At 51.6% G+C, this 17,681-nt stretch overlaps 5 protein-coding genes across 5 annotated transcripts; 3 read left to right on the top strand and 2 right to left on the bottom strand.

Annotated features, from left to right (window-relative positions):
• Positions 1–1,842: 1,842 nt before the first annotated feature.
• Positions 1,843–16,799, top strand: LOC118250617 (uncharacterized). Its single transcript, XM_035551876.2, is given in 4 exon segments — positions 1,843–2,167; positions 2,538–2,553; positions 4,533–4,891; positions 15,936–16,799. Coding segments are annotated over 4 exon segments (987 nt in total). The 5' UTR covers positions 1,843–1,883; the 3' UTR covers positions 16,264–16,799.
• On the bottom strand, positions 2,151–4,560 carry LOC118250604 (histone H2A type 2-C). The gene has a single exon (XM_035551861.2). The coding sequence runs from the start codon at positions 3,617–3,619 to the stop codon at positions 3,230–3,232; it is 390 nt and encodes a 129-aa protein (XP_035407754.1). The 5' UTR covers positions 3,620–4,560; the 3' UTR covers positions 2,151–3,229.
• Positions 5,684–6,140, top strand: LOC126913098 (histone H2A type 2-C). Its single transcript, XM_035551863.2, has one exon. The coding sequence runs from the start codon at positions 5,684–5,686 to the stop codon at positions 6,071–6,073; it is 390 nt and encodes a 129-aa protein (XP_035407756.1). The 3' UTR covers positions 6,074–6,140.
• Positions 6,961–7,449, bottom strand: LOC126913137 (histone H4). Its single transcript, XM_050708162.1, has one exon. It carries the CDS (start codon positions 7,415–7,417, stop codon positions 7,106–7,108), a length of 312 nt encoding a protein of 103 aa, XP_050564119.1. The 5' UTR covers positions 7,418–7,449; the 3' UTR covers positions 6,961–7,105.
• On the top strand, positions 12,273–12,952 carry LOC126913136 (histone H1.03). The gene has a single exon (XM_050708155.1). The coding sequence runs from the start codon at positions 12,293–12,295 to the stop codon at positions 12,950–12,952; it is 660 nt and encodes a 219-aa protein (XP_050564112.1). The 5' UTR covers positions 12,273–12,292.
• Positions 16,800–17,681: the final 882 nt, after the last annotated feature.

A 17,681-nucleotide genomic window follows, 5' to 3' on the forward strand; every position in this document is an offset into this window, starting at 1 on the left:
AAGAATTTCTTTCCCCATCTGGAAATTGTTTCTATCTCTTACTTGTGCTTAAGTTAGTTCCCAGGCTCATGTGTATCAAAGTGATGTAGCATAGTCACTTATATAAGGAAATGGGTTATCTATGATGAAGACAAATATCTTGGAATGAATGACAAAAGGCTTTCTTGAACTTACAGCAATGGATTGGGGGAAAATGGCTTTCCTACAGTTGCCTAGTGCAGCATGCAGGGTGTTTTGAATGCAGTAATTCAGAGAAGTTATCATGTGGAAACACAGTGGCCCAGTGGGAGGTGACCTCCCAGCTTCTGCTCTCAAGAGCAGTCCCCAAGAGTCGTGTAAACATGACCGAAACAAGCCACTGGAAGTGGCCATGATAATTCTAAAGTCATGGGTGCTCCAGGGGATATGGGGAGACATGCTGTGTGCATTGTCCCAGCCACAAACTTTATTACATGCCACATTCATTTATGAATTGAGGAGACTGTAGGACTGGATTTAGAGATCTGCAGGGACACCAAAAACAAACTTCCCTGTGAGTAGCATGCATAGTAAGCATGTACCCAAATTAGTGGACAGGTATTTTAGGCTAGAAAACTGTATCTGCTTATTATACTTACTAATAAATACATGATCTGTGTAGGTGAAGTTCAAAGTTTTGGTTCCAGGTGCAAGAAAACAGATTGATTTCACACAATTGATTGCCACCCATGTACTCCTTGGCTTACCAAGTACTCTGTGTGTCAAACAGGCCACTTAACAACAAATAAGAGAAAATTATAATCTATTATACAATTCACAAGGAACAACAGAGGCAGTTATTTGCTGAAAAGTTGCTGATCGTGCAACTAAGAAGTCCTTTAAAGTAAATATGTCATCATTAACTTACCTAGAAAAATTAGTAGTTTTGGCAATATATGACATGGGAAACAACTCCTGGAGATTTTATCAGTGAAGTATGAAATCAGACTTCAAACATAATTTCACACAAAGGTAATATGTCGTTGGTTCAAGATTAGATTGCTCCAAAAGTACATTGGGTTGGCCTCTTTATAGCTTCATTTGCATTTTACTTAGAAATGTAAATAATGGGATGAAGTATTTACAATAATATTATTACCGTAGATCATAACTTGCAAACTGTAAATATTGGAGTCCCTAGTGAAAAAATAATAATGAGAAAGCTAAAAAATGTTTGAAGATAATCAGATGTCTGAAATAAACCGTATACTGTATTCACGTAAACAGTAGCAGAAATCATCTGGATGTTTAGGTAGAAAAAAGGAAGAGGAAAAGGAAAAGGAAAAAAGAAAAAGAAAGAAAAACTCTGGATAATATGAAGTCTCTAAACTGATTTCAATACCTGCTATTCTCAATGACATGCCCAGACATCACTTTACCGCTAGTGCTTTTATATAGGAAAGCATGAGAAATTAATATCTGTGTTTTGTAAAAGTGTTGGCTGTCTCTAAGTGCCAATGATGACAGCTATCCCCAAACAAAAAAAGAAAAAAAGATATTGAAAAATAAATAAATAAATAAGAGTTTAAAATAATATCGGAGAAGTGTATGCAGTCGCGCTGGGCCCCGGAGGGAATGAAGGACGGAGCGCCGCCGCCCCGCCCGGAGCCGCCGGGGCTTGGGGGGGCGCGGCCGAGGCGGGGCCGGGGCGGCGGCGGGGCCCGGGGAGGTGGCCGAGAGCGGCGGAGGAGGGCGAAGGCCCCGCCCCGCCCGCAGGAGGGGACGCGTCGCCGGCACCGCCCCCGCCTCGCGCCCGCCCCTGCTTCCAACCAGGTCGGCTCCCGCGCTATAAAGGCCGCGGCGCGGCACCGGGCCCCTCACAGCTCGGCTCAGGCGGCGGCAGCAGCAGCAGCAGCAGCAGCGCCATGTCCGGCAGAGGCAAGGGCGGGAAGGGGCTCGGCAAGGGGGGCGCCAAGCGGCACCGCAAGGTGCTGCGCGACAACATCCAGGGCATCACCAAGCCGGCCATCCGGCGCCTGGCGCGGCGCGGCGGCGTCAAGCGCATCTCGGGGCTCATCTACGAGGAGACGCGCGGCGTGCTCAAGGTCTTCCTGGAGAACGTGATCCGCGACGCCGTCACCTACACCGAGCACGCCAAGCGCAAGACGGTCACGGCCATGGACGTGGTCTACGCCCTCAAGCGCCAGGGGCGCACCCTCTACGGCTTCGGCGGCTAAAGCGCGCAGGCAGCTCTCGGACCCTCTCGACACACCCCAAAGGCTCTTTTCAGAGCCGCCCACCTTGTCTTCAGAAAGAGCTGTGTCGTCTTTGTTTCGTGTTGTGAAACCTTAGCCGCGTACAAAATCTGTTGATTCTTTTAACATCCGCCCCACCAACGTTTTGGTGCCTAGCACCGGATCGGTTTGTCGCCGTGCTTGAGGCCGTTCTGCAGTGCTGTGTTACGTGATTCGTTTCCCACTTCCCTTGCTGCTCCTTGCTTTTTAGTAGCGACTTTAGGGAGACTCAGCCGGGGCGCTTCTTAACTGAGAGCGCTGTACGAGCCGGTGGCTCTTCCGAAGGAGGCACCCACCCACCGCTACGAAGAGCAAGCCCGCAATGTGTTGAGGGCAGGCTCCGCCTCTCCCACGGCTGTAGCCGCACCCGGAAAAGCCGCGAGCGAAGGGGCACCGAGCCCCTGGCTCTAGCGACCAAGGCGGGGGGAGGTATCCGCCTTGCCAAGCACCATGAGGGCGCGGGGGAGCCGACTCTTTCCTCCCATTGACTCTGCAGCCCGCAGAGAAAAAGCGCAGCGACCACGCGCGCTGGGCTCTCTTCAGCAGGCAGAGTCCGGCAGCTGCAGGGCCGGGCCGTGGCTCCGGCGGCGAGTGGGTTGAGCGCCCTCGCCCTTCGAAAAGCCCGCGGGGGGCAGCCACAGGCTCCAGCTGCTCCCGCACCCCGGGAGGCTCAACTCGAGCCCGGCTCGCCGGAGCTGGTGGTGCCTGGGCTCAGAGCGCTGCTCCGGGAGGCAAGTGCGGGGCCCACGAGAAACGGCCGGTACTGCTCGGCCGCAACCGAGCTCTCCCATGTGGAGCCTGGACCCGGGTGCAGGGGAAGCATCCCACACACTTCCAGCCAGAAGGGCGAGTGCACCCCCACTCCCTCCTCTACCCCTTCAACAGGAGCGTCTCAAGCTCTTTCTCGAGGCTGGGGGTGGCTCTGAAAGAGCCTTTGGGTTTTACTGGTCTGCTCCGCGCCTGTCTCCGGGGCCTCTTTACTTGCTCTTCGCCTTGTGGCTTTCGGTCTTCTTGGGCAGCAGCACGGCCTGGATGTTGGGCAGCACCCCGCCCTGCGCGATGGTGACCTTGCCCAGCAGCTTGTTGAGCTCCTCGTCGTTGCGGATGGCCAGCTGCAGGTGGCGGGGGATGATGCGCGTCTTCTTGTTGTCGCGGGCCGCGTTGCCCGCCAGCTCCAGGATCTCGGCCGTCAGGTACTCCAGCACGGCCGCCAGGTACACCGGGGCGCCGGCGCCCACCCGCTCCGCGTAGTTGCCCTTGCGCAGCAGCCGGTGCACGCGGCCCACGGGGAACTGCAGCCCGGCCCGCGACGAGCGCGACTTGGCCTTGGCCCGCGCCTTCCCGCCCTGCTTCCCGCGCCCAGACATCGCCGATCGCTCCCTGCGCGCTGCACACACACGCCTCACGAACCGCCCTCTCCGGGTGACTCGCCCGCGCCCTGCGGCCCGCCCTTATATCCCTTCCCTTTGCGCGGCCCGCGCCTCCTGATAGGCCGAGGCGCTCCCGGGGAGGGCGCAGCCAATGGCCGAGCGAATCTCGCCCTGACCTATCGCGGTCAGAGCTCGGCCGCTGAGGCGGGAGGGGATGAAGGGAGGGAAAGGCAGAGCCGGGGGGACTTGGGGGGGAGTACGGGGGTTGGGGATGGTGTCTGGCAGACGAAACGCGGTAAACTTCAGTCGAATTCACAAAAATTCAATGACTTTAAACAGCGCCTAGTCCTCATTTTCTGACTAAATTTAAAGCATTGTTACAATATTATCGGAAAAAGAGAGTAGAAATTTTCACTTTAATTCCATTACGCTCTTTTCCATTTTTTATGTCCCATCGATACCACTTTTTGCTACCTCCTAATTATTTTCTTACTACAATATTTAAAAAAGTTAAAGTAAGGCCTTCCTAGAAATTAGTGATAAACTTAAGCCTTTCTGCATGAAAACATCGATGTCGAAAAAAAATACATAATTTTTTTGTATAGGGAAAATAAAGAAATATAGAAAACTTAAAGTAAAATATATTAAATGCTTTGTAAAGATTCTTGAGATAGTATGGGAATGTAATCCAGAAATAGAAGAATCACTTGATACTGTGTATAAGAAATTGTCCGCGTGACTAAGTGCATGGAAAGAACAAAGACCAAACCTGTGGGTGGTCCGTTCCAAAGGCGGTAAATTTAAAATTAGAATCCACCAATGAGATTAAGCGTTTACGTATCCGCCTATCAGAGCTGGGAACGCTGCTATATATACAGGCAGTGTGCAGGCGCGCTCTCACTTCCCTTAGTTACTTCACTCGCTGTAGCTCTTGTTGGCGATGGCGCGCACGAAGCAGACGGCGCGTAAGTCGACGGGCGGGAAGGCGCCCCGCAAGCAGCTGGCCACCAAGGCGGCCCGCAAGAGCGCGCCGGCCACGGGCGGCGTGAAGAAGCCGCACCGCTACCGGCCCGGCACGGTGGCGCTGCGCGAGATCCGCCGCTACCAGAAGTCGACGGAGCTGCTGATCCGCAAGCTGCCCTTCCAGCGGCTGGTGCGCGAGATCGCGCAGGACTTCAAGACCGACCTGCGCTTCCAGAGCTCGGCCGTGATGGCGCTGCAGGAGGCGAGCGAGGCCTACCTGGTGGGGCTCTTCGAGGACACCAACCTGTGCGCCATCCACGCCAAGCGCGTCACCATCATGCCCAAGGACATCCAGCTCGCCCGCCGCATCCGCGGGGAGCGTGCATAAGCAGTTTTAAGCCACAAAAACTCACTTGGAGAAGAAACTATCATCATCCCAAAGGCTCTTTTAAGAGCCAATACATAAACAATCAAAAGAGCTGTGGCACTCTTTATTGGAATTTAATTCAAAACTAAACCTTACTTTAAGGTATAGGTATTGGGTAAAACAGACTACCCTTCTGAAAGTAGTCTATAAATTGGTTATTAATTAGTACAAACAAGGAGTATGACGTTTCCTTTGCCGGATCTCTCCCTACCCGCTAAGAGGCGCCCGCCCAGACAGCCCGCCCCATACTGAAGTCCCCCTCCAGGTCTGCCCTCCTCCCCCAACCGCCTCAGCGGCCGAGCTGCCGTAGGACAAAGGAGCGGTGACAAAAGGGACGAGGAGGACGGGGGCGGCGCGGGAGCGGGCAGCGGCGGACGGCGCCGAGCAACCGCACCACGCTCGGAGCGGAGCCGCCCGCTGCAAACAGCGGCGTCATTGGCTGGGCCGAGAAGCAGAGGTGGGGCGGGAAGGGTCGCTGGGCCGTGGCGATTGGTCAGGGCGAGATTCGCTCGGCCATTGGCTGCGCCCTCCCCGGGAGCGCCTCGGCCTATCAGGAGGCGCGGGCCGCGCAAAGGGAAGGGATATAAGGGCGGGCCGCAGGGCGCGGGCGAGTCACCCGGAGAGGGCGGTTCGTGAGGCGTGTGTGTGCAGCGCGCAGGGAGCGATCGGCGATGTCTGGGCGCGGGAAGCAGGGCGGGAAGGCGCGGGCCAAGGCCAAGTCGCGCTCGTCGCGGGCCGGGCTGCAGTTCCCCGTGGGCCGCGTGCACCGGCTGCTGCGCAAGGGCAACTACGCGGAGCGGGTGGGCGCCGGCGCCCCGGTGTACCTGGCGGCCGTGCTGGAGTACCTGACGGCCGAGATCCTGGAGCTGGCGGGCAACGCGGCCCGCGACAACAAGAAGACGCGCATCATCCCCCGCCACCTGCAGCTGGCCATCCGCAACGACGAGGAGCTCAACAAGCTGCTGGGCAAGGTCACCATCGCGCAGGGCGGGGTGCTGCCCAACATCCAGGCCGTGCTGCTGCCCAAGAAGACCGAAAGCCACAAGGCGAAGAGCAAGTAAAGAGGCCCCGGAGACAGGCGCGGAGCAGACCAGTAAAACCCAAAGGCTCTTTTCAGAGCCACCCCCAGCCTCGAGAAAGAGCTTGAGACGCTCCTGTTGAAGGGGTAGAGGAGGGAGTGGGGGTGCACTCGCCCTTCTGGCTGGAAGTGTGTGGGATTGCTTCCCCTGCACCCGGGTCCAGGCTCCACATGGGAGAGCTCGGTTGCGGCCGAGCAGTACCGGCCGTTTCTCGTGGGCCCCGCACTTGCCTCCCGGAGCAGCGCTCTGAGCCCAGGCACCACCAGCTCCGGCGAGCCGGGCTCGAGTTGAGCCTCCCGGGGTGCGGGAGCAGCTGGAGCCTGTGGCTGCCCCCCGCGGGCTTTTCGAAGGGCGAGGGCGCTCAACCCACTCGCCGCCAGAGCCACGGCCCGGCCCTGCAGCTGCTGGACTCTGCCTGCTGAAGAGAGCCCAGCGCGCGTGGTCGCTGCGCTTTTTCTCTGCGGGCTGCAGAGTCAATGGGAGGAAAGAGTCGGCTCCCCCGCGCCCTCATGGTGCTTGGCAAGGCGGATACCTCCCCCCGCCTTGGTCGCTAGAGCCAGGGGCTCGGTGCCCCTTCGCTCGCGGCTTTTCCGGGTGCGGCTACAGCCGTGGGAGAGGCGGAGCCTGCCCTCAACACATTGCGGGCTTGCTCTTCGTAGCGGTGGGTGGGTGCCTCCTTCGGAAAGCCACCGGCTCGTACAGCGCTCTCAGTTAAGAAGCGGCCCGGCTGAGTCTCCCTAAAGTCGCTACTAAAAGCAAGGAGCAGCAAGGGAAGTGGGAAACGAATCACGTAACACAGCACTGCAGAACGGCCTCAAGCACAGCGACAAACTGATCCGGTGCTAGGCACCAAAACGTTGGTGGGGCGGATGTTAAAAGAATCAAGATTTTGTACGCGGCTAAGGTTTCACAACACGAAACAAAGACGACACAGCTCTTTCTGAAGACAAAGTGGGCGGCTCTTAAAAGAGCCTTTGGGGTGTGTCGAGAGGGTCCGAGAGCTGCCTGCGCGCTTTAGCCGCCGAAGCCGTAGAGGGTGCGCCCCTGGCGCTTGAGGGCGTAGACCACGTCCATGGCCGTGACCGTCTTGCGCTTGGCGTGCTCGGTGTAGGTGACAGCGTCGCGGATCACGTTCTCCAGGAAGACCTTGAGCACGCCGCGCGTCTCCTCGTAGATGAGCCCCGAGATGCGCTTGACGCCGCCGCGCCGCGCCAGGCGCCGGATGGCCGGCTTGGTGATGCCCTGGATGTTGTCGCGCAGCACCTTGCGGTGCCGCTTGGCGCCCCCCTTGCCGAGCCCCTTCCCGCCCTTGCCTCTGCCGGACATGGCGCTGCTGCTGCTGCCGCTGCCTGAGCCGAGCTGTGAGGGGCCCGGTGCCGCGCCGCGGCCTTTATAGCGCGGGAGCCGACCTGGTTGGAAGCAGGGGCGGGCGCGAGGCGGGGGCGGTGCCGGCGACGCGTCCCCTCCTGCGGGCGGGGCGGGGCCTTCGCCCTCCTCCGCCGCTCTCGGCCACCTCCCGGGCCCCGCCGCGGCCCCGGCCCCGCCTCGGCCGCGCCCCCCCCAAGCCCCGGCGGCTCCGGGCGGGGCGGTGGCGCTCCGGGGCCGAGCGCGCCCCCGAGGTCGGCGTGCTGCCTTCTCCGTGCCTCGGTGGACGCCCCAGTACGTCCCTGCGCAGGGAGCCGGTGGCGGTGGCGGCCCCCGGGGCGATTCGTCGGGCCCCGGGCTCGTCCCAGGACAGCGGCTCCGAGCGGTGCGGGAGCCCCGCTCCTCTGCCTCTGCCTGGCTTGTAGTCTTCTGCCATCTGCTGGGCGTGAGTTCATTTTCATCAATAAATTCCGAGACTTTTTAGATTTGATGAGAAAGTTCTGCAGCATGTATTGAATTTTTTGGTTCTGCTGATCTTTTTTCGTAGTTATCATGAATATTTTGTTTATTACTTTATTCGTCTCCCTGCATCACGGCTTCTTCATTATTAACATATCTACCCTTGGGTGTAAATTACCCTGTAGCTCTTGAGTAAGTTTTATTTGTAAGACAGATTGCAGGTCTTACAGATTTTTGATTTCTTTTCTTCATTTGTGCATTGCAGAGAATCCTTGAACTTTTCATCTGTAGTTCTTTTGTAGTTCTTTTATAAATTACAACTAATATATTTTGTAAAGAATTCATAAAAAGAATAGGCCAACTATAGCAAATATCCTTTTAAGTACCTGTGTAAATTCTGGATGCATTCCTTGCAGATTTTCTTAATGATCACTGTTCCCTGTTCTCTTAAATTGTCTCCATTTTTACTTGTTCTTACAATACTCTTCTTAGCTTCACCTTCATAAATCATCAATATAGACTATTACTACAGAGACCAGAGAGGTTTTATTAGTGCAGAAATACTTTTAAATGAGGGTGAAAATATTATTTATAGGTTGCAAACACAAAGTCAACCTCTTGTGAAGACCAGAGTTGAAGATGTGAAACGTGATCATCAGATGTAAGATGAATGTCAAAAGGTTACACACAGAAGCAATAAACAGTAGAAATCACTTCAAAAGGTCTGCCTTCTCCTTTGTTCTTGTTTATCTCCCTAAATTCTTTCAAATATTGGAGCCTTAGAAAGCAGTACTTCATGCACATCTTATTTCACACCTTTCTGAAATATATTTCCACACACTTATGTATCACCTTGCTACTTTTCCCTACTGTTTCCACTTCAGTATATGCTGAAATATTCATCTGTGAATCTATTCATAAGTGCAAGGGTTAAAATCTTCACAAAATAGCAAAGCAGCAGGGGGCCTATTTGAGATTACAGAAATCCACTGTCCCCTGAATTTTGGGGGATTATTCATGAATGCCAAGCTTCAAGAACTGGATGGAAGCTCTCTTGAAAGCTTTCTCTGATTCCAATGTCAGGTCTCATAGTTGTGGTTACTAGATTTTAAGTAAATAGTTCTTTTATGCAAATGATCATTTGAAGGTTTCATCAGTCACGGAGTTAAAGGAGAAGAGGAGCTTTAAGAATTATAGGACAAATTTCCATCTCTGTATCCTAGCAGAAGATCCAAATAACATTTTATGTTGATAGAGTAGAAAAATAAACTCTTGTTAAGTTTTTATGTTGCAATTACATTTATTAATTTGTTTGTTTATTAAATAGTCAAACTAAAGCAGTGAACTAATAGGCATTGAACTAGAGAGGCACTCCTTTTAGTGTAGAAATACCTAGGCTTGGGCTGCAGTAGGCCGCAGAAGAGCTTGACCGATTATACCATAGAAGGAATTAGGCTTACTGGTATCAGTGGTGTTGGGGAACTCCATTTACTGCTTTTTGCCACTTTTGGGAAAATAAAAGACATTCCAAGTGCATTAGGATTTTCCCCAAGCATCCTTGGCTTCCCTCACTACTATACTCAAACTTTGCTTGTGTCATAACTGGAGTTTCCAAAGGGCAATAACTACCAGCTGCCTGTGGGCAAGATGGCCCCATTCATGTCCTAACTCTGCAATTCTGGATGGAGCTCTAATCTGATATTTAGAAAAGTGCTCTAAGTCACCTCATTCTTCAGCCAGCTTAGGGAAATAGAGAACTGAAAAACAATTCTTTCTAGCCCATCCTTATTCCTAGACCTATACTGTTGAATAAGCAAAAATTGTTCCTTCTTTTCATTTCCACTCGTGACGCTGTGTCAGATTCAGCTGCAGACGTTTGGTCTAATTCTTTATCAGAAACTGTTCTTGCTCCACGCAGGAGAAAGAGAAAAATTAGAAGTTCCAGCCCATGCAGCATGCAGCTTCTGTTTCCTCAGTAGCAATGTTTCAGTCCTCTGAGAGTGATAGTGAAAAAGGCTGGAAGGACAGGGAAGTAGGTTTCATCTGTATTTTAATAGCATTTCTGTGATTTAAAAATGGTAAGTTTTCCTGATAAGTCAAGTTCTGTTGTATGAAGAACAATGTGATTTTGAAATTTCCTTCAAATGTAGAATACAGGTTCTTTGGAACATTTTCTTGTGCATATCTCGCCATGAACTACAGCCAATAAGCCACAATTTATGGTGAAGTTTATTAAGAATCTTTCAAAGACTGATAAGGATGACAATATTGCTTACTGTACAAGTTCAGAGAATTGACAGAAAGCTGGCATTTAATGTAATAAGTTTGAACAGAAAGAAAGCAAGAAAGTGAGCAAGAAAGAAAAACACACGTGTGCAAATGTTGATGAACTAGAGAGTTCTTAGCTCCTCTGTCTCTGTGAGGACTTGATATTCATTGTTACAATGGGGTCACTGCTACTAGTTTAGAAAAATCTTTTCCTCAGAGTGTCAGAACTGCTTACAAGACAGTCTTCAATAATGTCACTGAGGAACTTAATTCCCTGAATTTTAAGAAATAACCACCAGATAAAATGGGCATAAAAATTATTTTTCAGTTTCTGTGTTCATACAATACGCAATACTGCAGCCTCATACCTAGCATTTCTGTCTTGCTTGTTATCACAGCCAGATCTTTCAAAAGACATATTTACCTTTGTTTTACAGGCTGATCTGCATTCTCTGGGACACCTCACATAGCCATGTATTTCTTCATTCATTTCACCTCCAAATACAGAAAAATAAAATAAAAAATACACATATTAAATTACTGAATAATTCAAGTCCATACCATGGTGTAGAGATTCCACATGATTTGCTTCTTGAGTGACTTTAAGAAAATACAATTATTAAAAAATGTTCAGAGGGGTCATACGATATTCCCATCTTTCGTTTAGCAGGAGTTACTCTCAGGATATAGTTACTGATATTTCTTAGAGACATGCAGTTTCATATAAACATGTGTAAATAGAAAAGAACATGACACTTCCTGAATGTAACATGGTGACTCAAGACAATGTATCTGTATATTTTCCCAGCCCCGGGCTTCTGGAATTCTATGCCGTACAGTCATTTGATTTACCTTGTTACAATTTCTTGTAGCCCTGGATAGATCTGCTCTGCTGTTTTCAGTGGCTGATGATAGCCTACTATCTATTGCGTGAAACAGTTTTATCGCAGGCAGGCTGTTAAATGTTTCATATCAAAAAAAAAAAAAAAAAGGCAACATGCCATTATAAAGGAAGGGAAGATTTTGAAGGCTTGAAGGCAGAAACTGAGAATTCTTTTTGTTTGTTTGTTTGTTTGGATATGGAGCTGCCACTGTCGAGGAGAAAGAGACCTCTTGAAATGGTGTAAAAAGCTATCTTTCTTCTAAAAAGATCAAAGCGGCAAGTCATCGGATGCTGTCAGCAAAGCAATACACTTAACCATCAACATTCCCTCATTAGAACAGGGAAATCAATTCTGCATAATAAAGGGCCCTGATCGCACTCTCCAAGGAAAGGATTGCAGCGTTACCTCACCAGGTAAAGCTCAGGTCAAATTTTCACTACGCCCCAGATTCTGCTTCTCAAGGAATGTTAATAGTTTGCGATACACAGGACATACTTCTTACATTTTAAGATTAAAAGACGGTGTACTGCAATAGTAAGTATCCTGACTCGCGAATTCAGCAGACGGAGGCAGCTCCCCGAAGTGTGTATCGAAAGCACATTCCCAGGAACATCAGCCCTCAGAGAGGCGCAGCGGTGCGTTGCGCCGCTTCACACCCAGGCGGGCGCAATGTAACGCCGGCTTTCCCACACGCTGCTGGAGCGCCGACTTCTGCCAGACGCGGGGGCGGCCGGAGGGCCGCTGAGCTCCCGCACCCGCACGGGGGGCCCCGCTGCGTTACTTCCTCGGCGTTACCCCCGCTCCGCGCGGCGTCCGGCCCTTGGAACCGCTCCGGTGTTGGCCCTGCTCTGGAGGGGACCTCCCAGAGCGCGGGATGCCCCGCGGGCCGTGCCGGCGCGAAGCTGGGAGGGTTTTAACCTAAAAGACAAAGCCAAACTTTCCCTCGCCCTGGGTAGGAACGGCCCCGCGCGGCGGGGCCTCTCGAGTCGCTGGTCGCTCGCCTCTCCTCCTTCCAGCGGGAAACGCTGGCAGCACCCGCGTCCCCCCCCCCTGCCGCTGAGGAGCACGGGCGGAGAGTCTGGGAGGAGAAGGCGCCTGGGGGAGATGGCGGAAGGCGGCGGGGCCGGGCCGGGCCGGGCCGCACCAATCAGCGCGCGCGGCGCTGCTATAAATGGGGCGGCGGCAGCAGCCGCGCCATTGCTTCGCCGGCTCCGCAGGAGGCGCCATGGCTGAGACCGCTCCCGTCGCTGCGCCCGATGTCGCCGCCGCTCCTTCGGCTCCGGCCAAGGCAACCCCCGCCAAGAAGCCGAAGAAGGCGGCGGGCGGCTCCAAGGCGCGCAAGCCCGCGGGCCCCAGCGTCACCGAGCTGATCACCAAGGCCGTGGCCGCCTCCAAGGAGCGCAAGGGGCTCTCCCTCGCCGCGCTCAAGAAGGCGCTGGCTGCTGGTGGATACGATGTGGAAAAGAGTAACAGCCGCATCAAGCTGGGGCTCAAGAGCCTTGTCAACAAGGGCACCCTGGTGCAGACCAAGGGCACCGGCGCCTCCGGCTCCTTCCGCCTCAGCAAGAAGCCCGGCGAGGTGAAGGAGAAGGCGCCCAAGAAGCGGGCGGCCGCGGCCAAGCCCAAGAAGCCCGCGGCCAAGAAGCCCGCCGGCGCCGCCAAGAAGCCGGCGGCGAAGAAGAGCCCCAAGAAAGCCAAGAAGCCGGCGGCTGCTGCCACCAAGAAGGCGGCCAAGAGCCCCAAGAAGGCGACCAAGGCTGCCAAGCCCAAAAAGGCAACGGCAGCGAAGAGTCCGGCGAAGGCGGTGAAGCCCAAAGCTGCCAAGCCCAAAGTGGCCAAGCCGAAAGCGGCTAAAGCAAAGAAGGCGGCGCCCAAGAAGAAGTAAACGGTCCTAAAAAACTCCCGTCTGCCTTGCAGACAACCCCCAACGGCTCTTTTAAGAGCCACCCAACTTTTCCGCAAAAGAGCTGAAACACTGTTTCTTACTTTTTTATATATGGCTGTCAGTGTAACTCCCGCTCTCTGGCACTACTGTTGCTGGCAGTCCCTCAGATAACGGTGCACACAAGCACTTCCGCGTCCTTGCTCTCCGCGGGCGGCTCCGGCAGAGCGCGGCACCGTTCGCTGCAGCCGGGCGCTGTGCGAAAAGCTCCAGGGCAGCCGCGGGAAGCCCCCCGGGTGCGATCCCGGACACGCTGGGCTTCGGGCAGCGCTCGCCGACCCGGCCGGTGGCGGGAGGCAGCTCTCGCAGCCGCTGCTCCCTCCCTCATCAGCCCGGGCACTGCGCCGGGGGGGTCCGCGCTCGGGGCCGCTCCCGCCCGCGCCCCTGGATCCGTGCTGGTTTCGAAAAGCCCGCGCTGCTCGTAGATTGGCTGCGCCTCTCGGGCTTTTCTGGTGCACGGGAGTTTTCGGGTTAAACAGACGTCCCGTCTCTAATCCGACAGGCGGGGACTTAGGTTCTTCCCTCGGAGGAGGAGGTTTATGAGTTTCCTGCTACGAGCCTGCCTCACCTCTGCGGGCTTTTTCACTCCCAGTCTAATTCTGCCCCCCCTGGAAGTCGTAGGGTGGGGGGGCTCCGCGCGGCAAGGGGGTGTTCCGTGCCGCCCCTTGAGCTGCCCGTATCCCCGCTGTCCGGTTGAGGTTTTTGTCCCTTAGAGCCGCTAGGCTCAGTCCTTGGCCGGGAGCCAGGGGCTCGTTTCGCTGGGGGAGGCGGCTCCGGGCGCTGTCGGAACCCGCGGGGGGGTCGGAGCGTCCCCCGCCTGCCCCCCAACATCGCCCCCCCCACCCTTCTGCAGCCGCCGCCTCCTCCCGGCGATTTGACCGTGCCCTCCTCCCGCTGCCTTTACCGCATTCAAGGGATGCTTTCCCTCTCCTTAGCGGTGGCTGGGTGCTTGGTGGCAGGAGAAAGGAAAAGGGACGGGACGGGAAAGCTGTTTCCTCGCTTCTAGTCATGGCTCTGGTATCAGCGTTTCCCCAGCAGAAGGAAGAAGGAAGAATTTCGTAGAATTATCTGCTCAGCTCTCAACAAAAACGCTTGATCTCAAGTCAGTAGCTCGTAAATCCGAAGCGATTACCCCAAAACGGGGTCCCTGCAGTTTAGAGAAGAAATTGAGACCTGATTACCGTGTTGTTGAAAAAAACAATAAGTAAACGTTCTAAGTCCCTGTGCTACAAGGGAATGAATACAAAACAGACCCTTCCCTGTTTGTGGTTGCGGAAGGTGTCTTAAAATAAAGACATTTTACTGAAACGCTTCTCTTATGCTTCTTCTGCATGTCCACTTAGAATACAGCTGACATTTTGGCCCTTGTTTGAAATTGCCTCTTCCTCTACATAACGTACAAACCTGCATGCACATCACTTTTTTTTTTTTTTTTTTCTTCCCCTAAGATTCTCGGGCCACGTCCCTGCACCCTGACAGCTCAAATTCTTGAGCTGAGACGCATCTGCCTCTGGAGTGGAGGTGTGCCTAACACGCTCTTGTGGTTACCGTAAGTGAAGGCTGTCGGGTGTCACACCAACTAATTTTTAGAGAGTTTCACCCTACTGCTGACACTGACCCGATGAGACTGGGTCCGATGCGATTCTCCAGCTGCCTACACCGGGTTAAAAAGGAGTGGAATTTGGCTGGGTACGGTCAAACAAAAAGCTGTGCAGTGAGAGAGAATGGGGGCAGTGGTGGTGGGAAGAAGCATGTGAAATCAAAGGCCGAAAATGTATATTGTTCATAGATTAATGTGATGTGCTATCTTTATGGAAGGATACATTTTATGAAGCCTCTCAGCTTGAAGGGAGGGGGGAATAAAAAAACGTCCATGAGAGGGCAGCAAACACTCAACAATGGAAACATCTTTTTCACATGATCCTTTTCAGCTTGAAAGCCAGCTACTTAATGTCGGTCGCCGAGATCTTTGTTAAATACTGCTTGCAACAGTAATACCGCAGCAGATTTTCCACCCCAAAAGAAAACAAAGAAAGAAGTGAATACCCTCCCCCTAAGGATAAAAACACCTTGCTTTTTAGGTCTTTAATCTTTCAACCTATTTTAAAAATGTCTAAATTGGTGTTTAAACTACCATAGGAATGGAAAATATTATGCAAGTATTTGTCTAAAGAAAACATTTACTCATAAAAAATAATAAAATGCAGTAAATAAGATTAAACTCGTTTAACATACATTTTTTGTTGTTAGACTTTCATTGAACGAACGTTCAGAAAAGGCAGGAAATAGAGATTAGAAAGAAATTCAAGGAGGAGGAAAAAATTCTTAGAAATGCTATTGGACAGATTTTGCTGCAAGACACTCCATTAAAAAACCCCGAGGAGCAGCTTTTTAAAATACTACATCCATATATAAGAATCAATGCTACTGGAAAAATAATCGAAGAGGTTAAATTCCAGTACAAAATACGTACCCATATTTTAAAATAAAAATTATAGGTGAAAGAGAAATTTCAGAGTTGCAGTAACCAGGATACCCTTATATTACAGAGATTTTAGTTCCAACTGAGCATGACATAGCAGATTTAGGGGGGGAAAAAAAGAGGAAAAATAAAAACTTCTACAGGTATATCTTACCCGATACCTTTTTAATCTGGAAAAAAAAAAAAAAAAAGACCACACACCAAAAATCCGAACGTAGCGTCAAAGCTTGAGCCCCAGGAAGGACTAGTCTCTCGAACCCCTCATTTTTGTGCTACCGAGCCTCGCTAAAGCCACGGCAGGGAGATTCGGCGGGAGCGAAACCCAGGCTCCGCCCCTTGCCGGCGCAGTCCCCAACCAGGTCGGCTCCCGCGCTATAAAGGCCGCGGCGCGGCACCGGGCCCCTCACAGCTCGGCTCAGGCGGCGGCAGGAGCAGCAGCAGCAGCAGCAGCAGAAGCGCCATGTCCGGCAGAGGCAAGGGCGGGAAGGGGCTCGGCAAGGGGGGCGCCAAGCGGCACCGCAAGGTGCTGCGCGACAACATCCAGGGCATCACCAAGCCGGCCATCCGGCGCCTGGCGCGGCGCGGCGGCGTCAAGCGCATCTCGGGGCTCATCTACGAGGAGACGCGCGGCGTGCTCAAGGTCTTCCTGGAGAACGTGATCCGCGACGCCGTCACCTACACCGAGCACGCCAAGCGCAAGACGGTCACGGCCATGGACGTGGTCTACGCCCTCAAGCGCCAGGGGCGCACCCTCTACGGCTTCGGCGGCTAAAGCGCGCAGGCAGCTCTCGGACCCTCTCGACACACCCCAAAGGCTCTTTTCAGAGCCGCCCACTTTGTCTTATGAAAGAGCTGTGATATTGCGTGTATTGTTTGAAAGGGCCGTCTGCTGAAGTTTCTGTCTCTTAGTAGAGTCTTTGTATTGTCAATTACTGTTTCCTAAGAGCTTATGGTAATGGTGGTTTCATGTTTTCCCTTCCCAATATTAATTACAAAGTTGCTTGTGTTGTGTAAAAGATTCTTTCTTCGGTTTTTTAATTCCCCTGTGAATGCTGAGCACGCTGCTAAGACTTAGTGTGCTTTGTGACCAAAACAATGATTTCCTAATCACAAATTTTTCCTTTTCACAGAACTATGCGTAATCTGGAATACTATTCAATATATTAATACTTACAATCTTTTCTTATAGCTGAATACAGGTTATCTACATTTAGAGAAAAAGGGGAAACTCATGAAAAAAATGAAAATTCGTCCCATATGAATGTTACCTTTCTGATAATATTTCTAAATAAATTTTCTTAACTGTAATCTGGTCTCAGTTTCTTGTGAATTATTTTTAAGTCCCTTTCAAGTGTAGGTATTTAATACAGATTTTTTTTAAAGTACTTTTTAAAAAATATATTAATTCAACTTTCTCCCTCATGTATCTGGCAACACATCTTAAAAAATAATCCCGTTTCTTTAGTTGTTTTATCAGAAGGATATTTGTCCACAGGCTCTTGTCATTATACAGCTCTCCTTCCCAACTGAGATGTCCAGGAAGTCTTAATGTTTTCTTCCTTTCATCATAGAGGAAGATCAAATGTAAAAAACAGATAAAACTTCTTTTATATTTATATAAAAATATTGGTTACAAATGTCCACTCACAAATGGGTGTCAATAGATGCTCATGGTCACTTCTGGGTTTCTTACAGATTAAGCTCTCACCAGTGGAGTAGAGCCAAAACAAATAAGTCTTTATTCCAAAGTGCTTTTTATTACACCAATATGTCCCTTGTCTAAAATTTCTCAGTCAAGATTTTAGCTGACAATGCTTATGATCTCACGTTACTTTTGTTACATCATTTACTTGTTGCTAAAGAAAGTTAACTGAAAAGACTCATCTTGATTGTTACAGCTCATAGCATAATGCAAATTTGTAGCCGTGGCAAGTATAGGATTTCTTAGGCGTTTCTCTCTGTTTGGGGAATTAGGGGATTTTTCTTTGAGGCTGTGGGGTTAGTGTGCCTGTTACTGTAAGAGGGGGATGTATAAAATAGTGTTAGTAGTAGTAGTATGATAATTATAATTATAATTATTCTGTAATCAGCTTACCAAAATAAACTATTAAACTACTTTATATAAAACTGCATCTTCTTCCAGCCTCCACACGGCTCTTAATTGGTCAGGAACCTGGGAGAGAGGGAAAG

Source organism: Cygnus atratus, chromosome 1, assembly GCF_013377495.2.
Source record: "Cygnus atratus isolate AKBS03 ecotype Queensland, Australia chromosome 1, CAtr_DNAZoo_HiC_assembly, whole genome shotgun sequence".
NCBI lineage: Eukaryota > Metazoa > Chordata > Aves > Anseriformes > Anatidae > Cygnus > Cygnus atratus.

Excerpts from the sequence above, each read along its gene's own strand:
- LOC118250604 (XM_035551861.2), bottom strand. The coding sequence starts at position 3,619 with ATGTCTGGGCGCGGGAAGCAGGGCGGGAAGGCGCGGGCCAAGGCCAAG.
- LOC126913098 (XM_035551863.2), top strand. The coding sequence starts at position 5,684 with ATGTCTGGGCGCGGGAAGCAGGGCGGGAAGGCGCGGGCCAAGGCCAAG.
- LOC126913137 (XM_050708162.1), bottom strand. The coding sequence starts at position 7,417 with ATGTCCGGCAGAGGCAAGGGCGGGAAGGGGCTCGGCAAGGGGGGCGCC.
- LOC126913136 (XM_050708155.1), top strand. The coding sequence starts at position 12,293 with ATGGCTGAGACCGCTCCCGTCGCTGCGCCCGATGTCGCCGCCGCTCCT.